This window comes from Halichoerus grypus, chromosome X (assembly GCF_964656455.1).
Source record: "Halichoerus grypus chromosome X, mHalGry1.hap1.1, whole genome shotgun sequence".
Classification (NCBI taxonomy): domain Eukaryota; kingdom Metazoa; phylum Chordata; class Mammalia; order Carnivora; family Phocidae; genus Halichoerus; species Halichoerus grypus.
In genome coordinates this window covers 30510345-30525729 of record NC_135727.1, presented here as the reverse complement: position 1 = coordinate 30525729, position 15385 = coordinate 30510345, and the positions used below count along the sequence as shown (strand labels likewise).

The window sequence follows — 15385 nt, the reverse complement described above, 5'->3', positions numbered from 1 at the left end:
CCCAGATGTATTTTTTCAAATTTTCTTTTTCCCATCAATGCATATTTCATTCACTCGACAAATAGGTACTGAATACCCACAGTACGCCGGTTGGCTAACCTGTGCACATCCTACAAGATTTCAAGACTTAGCCCAGCCATTCCTGACCACCTCCTTTCCACCTTATACTCCCACTGGGCTCTGCTGATTGCTACGCTCTTCCCCACAGTTCCTTCCATTTGCCTTTGTTATCGTACTCACTACACTATGTAGAATTTGTATGCTACGTATTAGTCCTTTCCACTAAACTACAACTTCCTTATTTCTTAGTATCCCTGGCACCTCACACAGCTGACATTTAGTATAATGTTATCAACTGAACTAGATCCCCCATATCAATTTGGTTACTAGGTGTTGTGGATTCTTTCTCTTATACCTGCCTCCTCCTCTCTGTCCTCGAAGCTTCTGTTCCTGTTCAAGCCCTCATCCTCTCTCTCAGCCTCAAAAACATCACCCCTGGGGGGGGCCTGGCTGGCACAGTCGCAAGAGCATGCGACTCTTGATCTTGGGGTCATGAGTTCGAGCCCCACGTTGGGGGTCGAGATTACTACAAAAAATAAATAAACTTAAAAAAAAAAAAGTCGCTCCTGACCTCTTTGCCTCCCTCTACACACTGCCTTATCTCTTTTTCCCAGTTCAGGAAAGCTTTTTAAATGAGCGGTCTACACCCACTTTATCTGCTTCCTTTTTTAAGACTTCATTCTTTTTTAAAACTTATTCTTAATTGCGTGACCAATATGTATACTTGTGCTCCCCTCCTCAGAGGTAACTACTATTTTCAGTTTGTTGGTTCACCTTGCAGATCTTTTTCTATGCATTTATATGCGGGGGCTGTTTGGTGTTTCATTGGGAAGGGTGGATTTATACAAATGGCATCGTGATCTGTGTATCATTCTGCAACCTCTCTTTTCACTTAATAACACACCCACGTGAGTGTACACAGATCTACTGCATTCTTTTAAACTGCCAAATGTATTCCATGGTACAGTTGTACCATAGCTCATTCAGTTGCTCCATTGGTGGAAATTTCAGCTGTTTAAAATTTTTTTTATTCCATATCCAATGCTGCAGTGAACACCTTTTCTGTATGTTTTTCATGAACGTGTGCAATTGTTTCTCTCGACTGTATGCTTAAAAGTGGAACTGCTGGATCATAAGGAATTCACATTTAAGATTTTAATAGGTCCCACCAAATCTGCCCTCTAAAACATCTGTATCCATCTACATTCCCAGCAACATGAATGAAATTTGCTGGTGTTAGTGGCCATTGTATTTTTATCTCTTATTTTTGCAAATCTGATGGATAAAAAATATTTCATTGTTTCATTTTGCACTTCCCTAATCACTGGTGACATGGGTTGAGCATCAGTTTGTATGTTAGTTGGCAACTTCTAATTCCCCTTCTGTCAATTACCTGTTTATTTCTCATAGAACTGTAGCTCTTTTTACATTTTAGAAAAAGCCTTTGTGATATAGGTTGCAAATTTCTTCTCCCTATTTGTAGTTTGTCTTTACTTTTGTTTATAGCATCTTTCAGTATGCATAGGGTTTTTTTATTTTATTTTAATAAGTTTAAATCTGTCGGTCTTTTCTTATATGGCTTTGGGATTTTGTATCACAATTACAAAAACCTTCTCTACTCCTAAAGCTATAAAAACATTCTCCTATATTTTCTCCTCATATTTTTAGAATTTGTTTTTAATCCATCTGGAATCTATTTTTGTGACTAGTGTTTGTGTGGGATGGTCTCATTTTATTTTTTCCTGATGGATGGCCTATTTTCCCAGCACATTTTCTTGAATAGTCCATTCTTTCCCCGCTGACTTACATTACGCGAAATTCCTGTGTAAACATGAATTTGATCTTGGTCTCACTTTTCCACCCTATTGCTCTTTTTGTTATTCGGATGCCTTTACTTACTTATCTTCCATTCACTCATGGCAATTTAGCTTCCACCCACAACTTCCCTGGAATTATTATTCCTTAGTGTATTAATGACCTTCATGGTGCCAAACCCAATGGATATTTTTCAGTTCCATTTATTATTCCCTCCCATTATGCTACATGGTACAACTCTCCCTCGATTCTTCTACCAATAAAAGTCATGATCATAACAATATCTTCTGTTTGTTAGTTACTCTGTGCCAGGCACTGTTTTTTCTTAAGAATTTATTTATTTATTTGAGAGAGACAGCATGAGCGGGACGAGGATCAGAGGGAGAGGGAGAAGCAGGCTCCCCGCTGAGCAAGGAAACCAAGGCGAGGCTCGATCCCAGGACCCTGAGATCATGACCTGAGCAGAAGGTAGACGCTTAACTGACTGAGCCACCCAGGCGCCCCTGTGCCCGGCACTGTTGAAGCATTTCCTATGCCAGACACGGCAAGGATGCCTCACCACAACCCTCTACGGTAGATATTAGTATCATCGTCATCCCCACTTTACAGGTGAGAAAACTGAGCCATAGAGAATTTAAGTGTCTTATAGTGTAAGCTCTGAGAGTTGGTTTTTCTTTTTTGCCATGCAAGTGCCTGATTTAAGTTTTATTGCTGAGGCATCCACTTCAAAGACAACTGACTATCTGGAATAAACATACTGCCAGCCACCTAAAGGTGAAGAGTCAGCCCTCCCTCCGCTCCCACCACCACCCACAGGGCTCCTTTGTTTCAGAAATCTTGGTTGATTTCCATAAGTGACCCTTTGGGCCACTTGTTTTTTCTCTTCCACTGCTTTAAATTCTCGCTCTTATGTTTTCAATTCACCCATCTAGGGGCGCCTGGGTGGCTCAGTAGATCGGGCATCTGCCTTTGGCTCAGATCATGATCCCAGGGTCTTGAGATCGAGCCCCAAGTCCAGCTCCCTGCTCAGTGGGGAGTCCGCTCCTCCCTCTTCCTCTACCCCCACCCCTCCCCCGGCTTGTGCTCACTCTCTCACTCACTCTCTCAAGTGAATAAATAAAATCCAAACAATAAATTCACCCATCTAGAGCAAGCCCACCAAATCTTAGACCTAAACCCTCCATCTCAATAAAAGCAGAACGCCAGACCCACACCCGCGTTCTCTTTCTCTAGCCCGAGACCTCACTGTGTGGTCCCAGCTGTGCCATGTGTTTCCCAGGACCTGTGAATAATAAACCTTTCGGGTCTCCAAGTTCCCTGATGGTTATTGCTGACAGCGTCTTGCAATCATAAGAACCACAGGGGCCGGACCAGCCAGAACATTAGTTATCAATAGGCTGACAGCGGCACAAAACACTTGTCCAGCATCACCGGGCTAATCAGTGACAAGATGGGACTTGAACCCAGGTCGGTCTGAGACCAAAGCCTAAGTTCTAGCCTGTCCTCGGTCTCCCTCCTGAGTTCCTTTTGCTCCTGCATCTTTTTTTTTTTTAAGATTGTATCCATGTATTTGACAGACAGACAGAGGTCACAAGCAGGGGGAGGGGCAAAGGGAGAGGGAGAAGCAGGCTCCCGGCTGAGCAGGGAGCCCGATGCGGGGCTCAATCCCAGGACCCTGGGATCATGACCTGAGCCGAAGGCAGACGTTTAACCCACTGAGCCACCCAGGCGCCCCGTGCTCCTGCATCTTTTAAATAGTGGCTTTCCCCAGGGTATGGCCTTAATCACTGTTTTTCTTAGAAGACCACGCACCTTGGGTAAAGGATCACATTCTCGTGCTCTGCTTCAATACGGCTGCACTGACATATCCATGCCCGAATGAGCCCATCAGTATGGAGAAAACACTGCTTTTTATTACGAATCCCTGGAGCTTGCTCTACCCCTGCTCTCCAGCCCAGTTTCTGAGAGGCTCTTCATTTCTACTTATTTGAGTTTGTATTATTTGATTTTGCATTAGTATGTATCATGTTTATAATCAGGAAAAACAATAAGGATATTACTAATGTAATGGAAGTAGATTAGCCTCTAAGGGGCCGTATCAGCTCAGTCCTCCCAAACCATCATTACCAAAAGAGTTTCCAATATCAGATATGTTAAATGTATGTTGCCGAGAATTGTGAGAAATTTAATTGAAAAGATCCTGAGCCGTCTGTGGCTGAGATGACCCCAAATATCCATCCCCTTTCCCCAGGGTCCAATTTATTCTCAAGCAAACAAAATTAGCATAATAAGCAAAGCTATAAAAAGCAGAGGTGTCCGTCTAGGATGTCAAACGAAAAACAAAATTCAGTTCAATTATTAAGAAGCTGAATATATGTATTCATTATCAGGAAATGGGTATGGCTGTTGGAACTTCAAGGGAGAAATAGGAGAACTGGGGATCCAGCTCAGCTAAGAAGCAGGAGAATCCTCAACACATCCCCCGTGTCTGAGCCGCCCCACCCCTCACTCACACTCCATTCTCAACTCCCCCCACCCCCCTGCAGTCTCTCCTCCTACCTCTCTGCATATTCCTGCTCAGTCTCTTTCCAGAATGTGTCATTTGCTCCATCTGCTGACTTAACATCCTAAGGTTTTTGTCTGTAGCCCAGTGTTCACCACGCTCCACTCCGAACCCTGGGTGGTCTTACACGTGTCTGCGGTTGGAACACAGCCCCTACACCTTAATAATCCGAATCGGTATTTCCAGTGCTGACCCTCTGCCGACCCCTAACCCCCGTATATTCAGCTGCCTACCACAGAAGGTCATCAGGGGTCTCAGTAGTCCGCGGACAGCGCAACCTCAACAGGTCTAAAACACAGCTGATTCTTTTCAAACGTGCTTCTCTTATATTAATTCTCCAGAAATCTGGACCTCATTCTAGATTCTTCTTTTGCCTTCACAACCTCACACCAAGTCTCTGCCGAGTCCTGTTGATTCTACCTACTCGATATTTACCAAACCTGCCTCCTTTTTCCTATCTCAGCACCTGTGTTACCTCTGGCCTCGATCTAATTGGTCCAAGAGTCTCCTAATTGGTCTTCCTGCTCTCCCTACCCTTCCAAACAACCTACTTCAAGGCCAATCAGACTATCTTCTTTTTTTTTAAGATTTTATTTATTTATTTGAGAGAGAGAGAGCACAAGCAGGGGGAGGGGCAGAGGGAGAGGGAGAAGCAGACTCCTGGCTGAGCAGGGAGCCTGACATGGGGCTTGATCCCAGGACCCTGAGATCATGACCTGAGCCGAAGGCAGATGCTTCACCAACTGAGCCACCCAGGCGCCCTGAGACTATCTCATAAAACCTACTTCATAAAACCTCTCAATGGCTCCATGTCTGCACATTCTAGAAATTCCCCCATGGTCTGTCTCCTGCTTCCCTCTTCAGGCTCATCTCTCCCTACTTTCCCCTCGCTCACGCCAAGCACCAGCCCAGGGGCAGACACAGGTACTGTGGGAGCTTAAGCTTATGCAATTAGAAGGGCCCTCCAGAAAGACAAAACAACATTACAACTAAAAATTAGTTACAGGACCTTGGCAGGGCTTGTGCAAGTGAGGGCCCTGAAGCTTAAGCTTCATTAGCTGCACAGTCCATCTGCCTCTAAGCCGGCTAAACAGAGCAAGCGACAGATCCCTAGAATATGCCATAGTCTTCCACACTTCTTTGCCTTTGTACAAGCGTTCCCCCAGCCTGGACTGCCCTTCCCTCTTTCCCCTGGTCTGTCTGGCAAAAGAGTTCATCCTTCAAGGGCCAGCTCAGGAGGCACTTCCTCTGTGAAGGCCTCCCGGATCTCCCCACATGGAACAGACTGTTCTCTCCCTCATGTGCTCATTGTTACTTGTCCTTTACCTCTTCGCACCCTGTCCTTCCCAAAGCATATCACACTCGATGGAACTTATTTGTTCAAAACCGGTCTCCCCTGTGAGTGCCTCAAGGGCAGAGACAAAGTCATTCCTTTCTAGATTGTCAGGACACGGCAGCGCCTGGCACAAGGTAGGAAGGAGCTCAAGACGTGCCTGCCACATGGACTGGAGACCTCACCCCATGTATATTGGAAAGACACCTTTCCTTTGGCAGAGCGCGTGGAGTAGACTGGTTGGTGGAAACAAGGACCCTGGGTGGAGGCGCCACTTGTGAGGGGTCTGCGCCCTGCACACGCCATTTTGGGAGGAGGTCCAGGCAGGACCCCGTGGTGAGCTCCTCCCCGTGGCCTCCCACCAGCCTCCACGCCCCATCCCCTTCCTTACCTGTCTTCCTTGTTGATCTGGTCCCCAAAGCCCACCGTGCTAACAATGGTGAGCTTCAGCCCCACGTTGCTCTCTTGGAGGTCATAGGTATTGGACCGGAGCTGGACACCCGGCTGTGTGTGGGTGGCCGGCTCCCCCTCAAACTTGGTGTTGAACAGGGTGTCCATGAGGGTAGACTTGCCCAAACCGGTCTCTCCTGAAAAGCAAAAGGACAAATTACGGAATGTTCACACAACAGCCGTGCAGACCCCACATCATGTTTTGGACGTATATTCATCGACGTGGGGGCACGTACGCAGTAAGACACTAAATGAAGAGCGAATAAAACTAGATAGACTGTTGGCTCTCAGTTAAGTGAAAGAGACTGACAGGAACTGCTTCAACATATCAGCAGCAGCATCTCAGGATAGTGGAACTGGGGTAATTTTCCTTTTAGTCTTCCTATTTTTGTGTCATTTGAAGGTTGAGGATGCATGGCTTTTATCGTCAGAAAAAGAAACTCTGTTGCAAGCAGTGATGGAGAGACAGCAGTTATGCCTGGAAAAGTCCAGAAGGACATACAATATACTCTTACCAAGAGGGCTATCACTACGTGGTGGGGGTGATGTGTGGTTTTCGTTTCTCTCTTCACGCTTCTGTGTATTTTCCAAGTTTTCTATGTGGAACATGCATAGCTTTTTTTTTTTTTTTTTAAAGATTTTATTTATTTATTTGACAGAGAGAGAGAGAGAGAGCAGGAACACAAGCAGGGGGAGTGGGAGAGGGAGAAGCAGGCATCCCGCGGAGCAGGGAGCCCGATGCGGGGCTCGATCCCAGGACCCTGGGATCATGACCTGAGCCGAAGGCAGACGCTTAACGACTGAGCCACCCAGGCGCCCCATGCACAGCTTTTGTAATAAAAATCAAAGGGCTGTTTTCGATTTTAAAAGAAAGGGACAGTGGTCCCTTGTCGAATAAATATCCTCTCCTTTTCATCGCCACCTCACCTCCCTGCCGGGCCCAGACTGCGCTCTGCACATGCCCGGATGTGTATCCCAGTGGGGAGGCCATTTTTAGCTAATGGGGAGGGAAGTTAGCAGGCCACAAATTCTTCTTCTCCTTAAATTTCAAACAAACCAGTCATTTGTTTGTTTAACTAACAGGCTGCGGGACACTAATAAATTAAACCATTGGAATTCCAAGTCTTGACTTTCACACCAAGGAAAGGAGGGGGGAAAGCCTGTGGAGACCGGTGAAGGTCATTCCTGGGAGGTCATTCCATTGGAGGTCATTCCTGGGAGACCCGAGGGAGGTCAAGCCACTGCCAGGAGCCAAGGGGTCTTGAGGAAAAGAAGACATTGGAGGAGAGTTGGTGGCCTGGGAGTTGGGCAGGAATGTGCCAGGAGGCCCCAAGCTGGGCGGGGCACTACAGGGGCTTGTCACCTGCAGGGATCCAGACCATATTTGGGCTTCCCCCCCCCCCCCCGCGATTCAGGAATGCCAGGAATAAAGGATTCAGTAGCTAATCACCCCGGATTGCCTTTTGAGTACCTAGACCACCCGGCTATTCTGCTTTCCAGGGCTAGGGTTAGAGCCACACGTGTAAATGCAAATGGCCCCGCTCCCCCTTCCACCTTCTGGGTGTGTCTAGCTTTGCATCTTGCATGCCTTTTATCCTGAATAACAAGCGATGAATACAGGAGGTGCTTTTTCAAATCTCTGTCTCCGATGAGAGCTGTGTGTGTGTGTAGAGATTGATGAGAGAGAGAACAAGAAGAACATTCAACTCAGCCTGGCTCCCCAGCCCCCCCAGCCCAGCTTCGTAGCCAGGTCTGACTAACGTGGTGGATTGCCAGGGTGCAGGGAAATGGTCCCTCACACAGATCATGTTTCCAGCCAAGGTCTGCTATACCTATTAGAGCAAAGATTCTCCCAGAAGAGGCCCCCTTTTTTCCCCCTCCCTAAAGGAACAGGGAGTATTTGGGTCTCAAGAAAAATTTGGTGAGGTGGGGCCTTTGCAATGGGAGGTGACAGACTTGGCCAAGCAACGGAATGTATCACCCCCCCCTCCCCGCCCAAGGTGGGGGTGCAGCTCAATTGCGCAGGGGACCAGCTCCTCTGAGGTGGGAACACAGGGGTGGCTCCTTCACCCCTAATTCACCTTCCCTCTGGGCGCAGAGGTTTCAGCTCCATTTGAGCTCATGTTTGTGTGTGCCTGATGAACTTTCCATGTACGGCCCCCCCACCCCCTTCTGCTCCGTGAGCTCTCGGCTGAATGCCCTGCAGCTCCTAGAGGGCTGGGCCCTATCTCCCCAGCACCCAGAGCTGGCTCCCTGGCCCCTGAGCCTAAGGATCATCAGAGAGCAGGGGATGGGGCATCCTCCCGTACTCCCCAGAGGGCCTAGCCCAGGCGGGCACGGAGGCCTCGGGCGCAGGCTACAGTGTTTGCTCAGCCGGAGGGATGGAGGCCGGCCAGGCAGGGCAGGGCAGGGCAGCAGGGGGGAACGGCAGGGCAGATGACCACGCGAAAGCCTGCCAACACAAAAGGGCTGTGGAAATTAGACGCCCGATGATGAGAGGAAGAAAAGAACCCGCGGGTGTCCAGGGAATTGTGATAAATGCAACCCGAGGAGAGGACAGAGACTCAAGCGAGCTGCTCCCATGGCCATGGGAGGGCTCCCGGTCCTCTGTGCCATCAGTGTGGAGCCTGTGGGGTGCAGGGGTCCCTCTCCATGGTTGGCACGGACCCAGCCTAAGCCTAGCATGCCGTCCCCTCCCGCGCTGCCCGGGGGCCCAGCATCGAGGAGGATCAGGTCGGCAGACGCCACACCCCTGCAGGAAGGTGGGGACTTGGCAGATGCCGCAGGAAACCTGGGGAGTCCCCAGGGGTCAATTTCTCTCTCCTCCTCCCTCCTCGGACAGACAGCAGGATTTCTTAACCCTTTTAAGGTCTTCATCACCCGGCCCAGAAGATTCCATTTCGCTTTGCTTAATGGAGATAGGATGTTGGAAACACCCAGGGTTTTTAAAAAGAATTTCCATTTAAAACGTGTAATGTGAAACACGCTTTTTCAAACTACACTCCCTAGGATAATCCACTGTTGACCTCTCTACTCAGCCTTTTTTTCCTCATCTGCTGCTAATATCGCATCCTCTGGCACCTTGTGGCCTTAAGTCCTTGCAGGCGGGGAAACGCAGAGGCCCGGCCACGTGACGCCCGGCCAGAGGCGTTGCCCTCTCTGGGCCCCCGTCTCTCTCCCCAGAAAATGGACAGGTTGGATTGATAATAATAGCGATGGCTTCTGGAGCAGTTCCTATGTGCCAGGCACAGCTGTGATACTCTCTTTTCTTATTTGTTCCCCACAGTAAACCTACGAGGTAGATACTTGTCTTTCAGTTACGGGAGGGTCAGCCAAGCCACTTCCCAGCTATGTGAATTCGCCGCACTCCCCAGTCTCTCTGCACCTTACCTTCCTCATCTGTAAAACGTGGAGGAGGGAGCTGGTCTAGGGTCACAAAGGACTCAGTAGCAGAGAGGGCCCCGAATCCAGTCCGACACTGGAGACACTGGAGCCCAGACGTATAACCAATACGCCCTAGTGGGTCGTGCAGGCGCGCTACGTCGGCTCATTTGGTCGTTCGACAAATGTTCACGGGGCCTCTAGCCAGAGCCACGCGCAATTTTAGGGACGAAAGATACAACAGTGAACAGGACAGCCACCATCCCTGTCCGCAGGGAGCTTCCAAAGCGAAGGTGTCTGCCGGCTCCGAACGGTGGGGGGGATCCACCAAGAGAGACGTCTCCCGGGTTCAGCAAGGAGGTGTTCGAAAGGAAACTCTCCTGGAACTCCAGGGAGCCTAGCAACAGGGACAAGGTCGTGGCTGGCTCTGTAACCTTGCCCTCTCCTTCCTGACCTTGCCGAGGCCTGGCCCACAGGGGTGTCCTGGAGCTGGCTCCCCCAGCCTCTTGCAGATCTGCTTCTCGTGTGTGTTTTATTCCAAGTTCAACGCGGCCCAGTTGAGCCTGGAATCCTGAGCAGCTTCAAAGTAAATATTATCATGATGACTCTCTGCACTCCTCACAGGCATTACTGTTGCTGGCACATTCGGAGGGCAGCGTGTCTCCTGGGCTCTTTCTCAGCAGTGCAGAGCAACGGGCCCCAGAACGTTTGTCCCGCTGGTTCCAGGGGCTGAGGCCTCCTGCACTAGATCTAGGATCGTGGGATCCTTGCAATTTCCAGAGCTAAGCAATTAGTATATGTTTTTTGTCTGGGGTGGGGGGTGCTGGGGAGGGAGAGGGCAACCTCACGCCACTCAGTCATTATTGTCAACCATAGAAAATCTGTTCGAGAGGAGTCATAATATGCCCACACCCGTGTGCCTAGCCCTCCAAAAATAATAACTGTGGCTGCCATTTATTGGAACCCTTACATATGAATTAGGCTCTGGATTCATAAAACTCCTCTCTCCCAATCCCACCATGCACCTGTGCACACGGGCACACACCTCCATCACGGTGAAGGGTGCTCACTCTGCTGGGGCGCCTACGGTCAGCAGCCCAGCACCCAGATGAACAACGCCGTGATCCAGATGTCTTAGGTCTCTGTTAATAATCGAAGCTAGCGCTACCATCAGTTTACACTTAACATGCCCTATGAGAAAAGAAAAGAAAATCCTTTGCGGGAACATAGTCTACGCCTAACCAGACTCGTTTGAGAGCAGTCGTTAAGGGAGTAAACCTGATAGCTATGCACCGGCCGTGAGCCCGAAGGAACGATCACCGAAAATCCTGCGGGAAAAAAGATCACCTTCCGCAGGCAAGCTACGGACCCTTGGCCAAGCCGGTGACAGTACCCAGCCCCATGGCTGGGCTGAGATTGCAGCCTGAGAGCCCATCTCAACCGCTCGTGACCTTGGCCCAAATTGTGGGTTCTCTGAGCAATGACAGGGTTGCGAGAACAGACAGCAGGATGCGCGGACTGCCAGCTTGTTTGAATCAGGGATGGGGAATGAAATGAACCCAGTCCAGGTGGGGGCATCCACTGCACGCACCCGCAGTGCCAAGAGGGGAGCTACTGGGGCGATTTCCTGGGACTTGGCAGGTGCGGAAAGAAAGAGAGGGGGTGACTCTTTGGGGGTGAGGATCTCCTTCCTACCCCTCCCCCCTTGAAGGGTCTGGGGCAGTTGAGCAGGCGCACTCCGAGCGGCTGAGCTGTACAACACCTGGGTGGGAACTCGAGGACAGGGGTTTACTATTTCTCCCACTCGCTTTGCCTTGAGTGTAGCTGCCTCCTCTTCAGGGCCCTACGGGAGCCCAGACTCCCCACGTCTAGTTGCACTACACTTCCGGCCCTCGGAAAGCCATTCTGATTTCTGCGGCCTCCCTCCTAAAGCCTCACTCATCCGCCCAACTGCACTTAGTTGAAAGGTTGATGAGGGTGGGCCTCTCATGTCACTTCTCAACTCCTCAACTTCAGTGCAGGTCATACCGAGCTCTGGGAGGAATGCCAAGGGAATCCAATATGTTTGTGCGGAAATTTTTCAGTAATCAAATATTATGCAAAATAAGTTGGCCAACCGCCAAAGATTGGAGCGATTTGGCAGTGCTAATATTGGATGTGATAGCATCTTGATGTTGATCACCGTGACTTCTATTTATTTTGTATCCTTCTCCTAATAGCATCTCATCATAACCACGAGTAGACTTCTGGCATTTGAAGAATTGTTGGCCTAGCTCTGGATGCCAAGGCCCATGATATGTAATTCTGTGAAGCACATATTGTCGTCTCCTGGCTTCCCAACCTGATGTGTGGGAGTGAGTCATTTGGCCAGTGAGTGAGCCTAGCTGACTGTCATCCATATTGAGAAGTGGCCTCCTTGTTCGCTACTCGTCCCTGAGTGCGCAGTTATTCTCCTACAGGAAATGATCGAGAAAGAGCACTAAGGGGGCACCTGGGTGGCTCAGTTGGTTAAGCATCTGCCTTCGGCTCAAGTCATGATCCCAGGGTCCTGGGATCGAGCCCCGCGTCGGGCTCTCTGCTCAGCGAGGAGCCTGCTTCTCCTTCTCCCTCTGCCCCTGCTCATGTGTGCTCTCTCTCTCTGTCAAATAAATAAATAAAATCTTTAAAAGAAAAAAAAAAGAAAGAGAGTGCTAAGGATGGAGGAAAAGAAAAAGAGAGTCCAAGAAAATGAACGACCCCAGTTAGAAAACAGAGCTTCAGGCGACATTAAAGAGTAAAATATCCAATTCAGTGGTGGGTCAGAGCCTCAACATGAATGAGTTCCCCATACGCTCTCTAGAAAAATAAGAAAGGGCAATCAGCAAAAGTGTCTGAGTGTTCCAACCAGCGGGAAAACAGACTCTATTATAGTATTTATACAATCATTAAGGTTTGGAAGTAGGGCACTGAAAATGAGCAAGTATACTTTGCTGCACAATAGAGTGAAAATCATATGCTATGATCGTGTTTGCAAATTTGGGACTTTGGAAGGTCTAAGGAGAGATTCTTAAAGAATGTCAAGGAACTGTTGTTCCTCACATCTGCTTGGCTGGTGCCTGACCAGTTCCTAAGTGCCTTTGTGTTCTCAAGAGATGTCGCTAGCAGCAGTTAGAGAAGCGGTGGGAGGGCCAAGGGGTCAGCCAGACCTGGGGCCTTGTCCGCTCCACCACTTACTCTGTGTCGCCCTGGTCAAGTCTCTTATCCTCCCGAAATGTCTGTGAAGATACAAATGTTACTCACTCTACTCACTTCACAGACTCCTAGGAAGGACTCAAATTGCTACTATGGGAAAGTATCTGAGAAATAGAAGGAGTGGTGCCCGTGGGGTTAACGCATTCATTCATTTCACAAACATTCCTGAACTCTCTTGGCGCTGTGATTAACACACTAGAGGTGACTAAGACCTGGTTCCCACAGTCGAGACTAAAGGTCCAGGTGGAGAGACGCTTTTTTTTTTTTTTTTTAAGATTTTATTTATTTATCTGTCAGAGAGAGAGAGTGCAGAAGCAGGGGGGAGCGGCAGGCAGAGAGAGAAGCAGGCTCCCTGCGTAGCAGAGAGCCCGATGTGGGGCTCGATCCCAGGACCCCGGGATCATGACCTGAGCCAAAGGCAGACGCTTAATCGACTGAGCCACCCAGGCGTCCCTGGGTGGAGAGAGGCTTAAAGGCAATAAGAGAATTCGCACCCTTGAGCTCAGACTGTAGCGAGCATCGCAGGGCTGCAGAGGACACAGCCCCAGCCCGCTGCCCACAGCCGGTGGGCAGGCATCCTACCACAGCCACCAACCTCCCTCCCAATTCTGCCCTGGCTCCTGTTTTCTGCAGTCCAAGTGAACTTGACTGTGGTAGCTGAGCCAGCCGGCTCCCTTACAAAAATTTCCACTGGGCGTCACGCGGCTCCCCAAGGTCCGGCCCCGTATTCTGGTCTGACCAGGGAAAAATAGCATCACAGCCGGCTGCTCACAAAGGCAAACAGAGGGATAAAAGAGGAAGAGGGGGGAAGCCAGTTTTGCAAATAGACCAGAATGACACAGTATTTAACCTAATTACCTGCCAAGCCACATCCAGCCATTAAGGATCCATATTCTGTAATAGAATTTCCTGCTATGGAAATACTCACCCACGCACAGGATGTTGAAGCAGAAGCCCTGGCTGACTGACTTATTCACCAGCTGGTCGGGCAAGCTGTCAAACCCCACATGTCCAGCCAGGGGGACGGTGCGGCAACCTTCACCCTAATGTGGAAGGGAAGGGAGGGAGGGGAGAAAACGAAAATGGGCTTAAAAGCAATCCGGGTTCTCACTTCTCATCCAAATGACTTGCGAGCGAGGAAGGAGCCCCCGCCCAGGCCCAGGGTGTCGTGTCTTCCCTTAGGTCCTCCCTGCTCCAAAGCAGAACGGCCCCCAGCTTGGAAGCCATGGGTTCTTAGGTGCAGGCCTCTTGCAGGCTCCGAGGGGAAGGTCGCCCTAGGTCCACACAGAGCTTCCGGGCCGGCGGGGGAGGGCGGGGGCAGGGGATGAGGTTCACGGACTTGGGGTAGCTCTCCACGCAACCGCTTGTAAGCCGGGTCACCTCTCCGTGACTCCGTTTCCTTGCACGTCTGTCCCATGAGATAATAGCGTCTATCTGACAGGTGGTCGGGGGGGACTCAAACGAGCTTAGCACAAGGCCTGGGCCGTGTCTAAGCGTCCGGTAAATATCACAAAAGGACATCAAAAAGCAACTCCTCCTCTCTCCAGGCCATTTTGGGGCAACTACAAAGGTGGCACAGCGTAGGGGTCAAGAGCATAGGCTTTGAAATGAGGCAGGTCTCAGTGAGAGCCCCACCCCCTGCCCCTTCTGACCTCGGACAAGTTACTTCAGTCCTCAGAGTCTCCCCATCTGTGAAGTCAGGGACAAGCAGCGACTAGCTCATAGGACTGGGGTGAGGATCACACAGCGCTGAGCGCGGTGCTTGGCACGTGGGGAGCATCCCATCAACAGAAGCTGCTCCTCCTATCGCTCTGCGAGGTTACCCCTCTCCTCGGACTCCCCAAATAACACGGGACACCATGGGACACTTGGGGCTCCCCCCAGCTCGCGAGAGCTGCCTCCGTGCTCCCCCGCACCGGGTTCCCTGCTCTCCACGGGGGTCAGCCAGGCCATTCACAGCCCTGAAAAGCAGAGGGCCCGTGCTTCACCTGCTAGTCCCAGCGCTTCTTACTGTTAATGGTTTTATAAAACAGGGAGAGCCTCAAACTGGGGCAGCCTTCCAAGGAGCTGGGGAGGCAGAGGGGGAGGCCTGCGTGTACTCAAGAAAAGTGCTAACTGCCAATGGCCCCAGGGGAAGAGAGGAGGACGGTGGGGCGCAGCTAACAGGAGGTATGGGCTATGTAAGGAGCCAGCAGTTTCTGTTGGGCAGGGGCTACCCTGAGATTTCTGGGAGCCAGAAGGGTGCCCAGAGCGATCCAAGAAGGGCATGGGCAGTGTCAGGAGGCCCGCCCCAGCATCCCGGGCTGTGCTAGCAGGAACGCTTTCTGCTCGCCTGGACCTGCTTTCAGGCTAGGTCCCTGAGGGGGCATTTGCACCCGGAGAGGGATGGGCTGAGCCCCTCAGCAGCTGCTGTTGCCAGAATGGGTGCCCAGATAGCCCCTGCACCCAGTGGTGCCATCGGGTGTTCCAAGAGCGAGAGACAGGGCTAGGGCCGGGACTGCCATCTGGCAAGTTCATTACCCTCACACGTCTCACCCCATGCACTCCCAGCG

At 50.5% G+C, this 15385-nt stretch overlaps 1 protein-coding gene across 9 annotated transcripts in view; it reads right to left on the bottom strand.

Annotated features, from left to right (window-relative positions):
• SEPTIN6 (septin 6) overlaps nt 1–15385 on the bottom strand; it is a 64910-nt gene that overhangs the window by 34229 nt on the left and 15296 nt on the right. For all 9 annotated transcript variants that reach the window (XR_013444831.1, XM_078065315.1, XM_078065313.1 and 6 more), the window contains 2 exons: nt 13762–13876; nt 6163–6358 (listed from right to left, as the gene is read on the bottom strand). Coding sequence is in view for 8 of the 9 variants with exons in the window: in XM_078065315.1 (XP_077921441.1) it covers nt 6163–6358; nt 13762–13876 (311 nt within the window). In the remaining variant the exon portion in view is untranslated. The remainder of the gene's footprint in view (nt 1–6162; nt 6359–13761; nt 13877–15385) is intronic.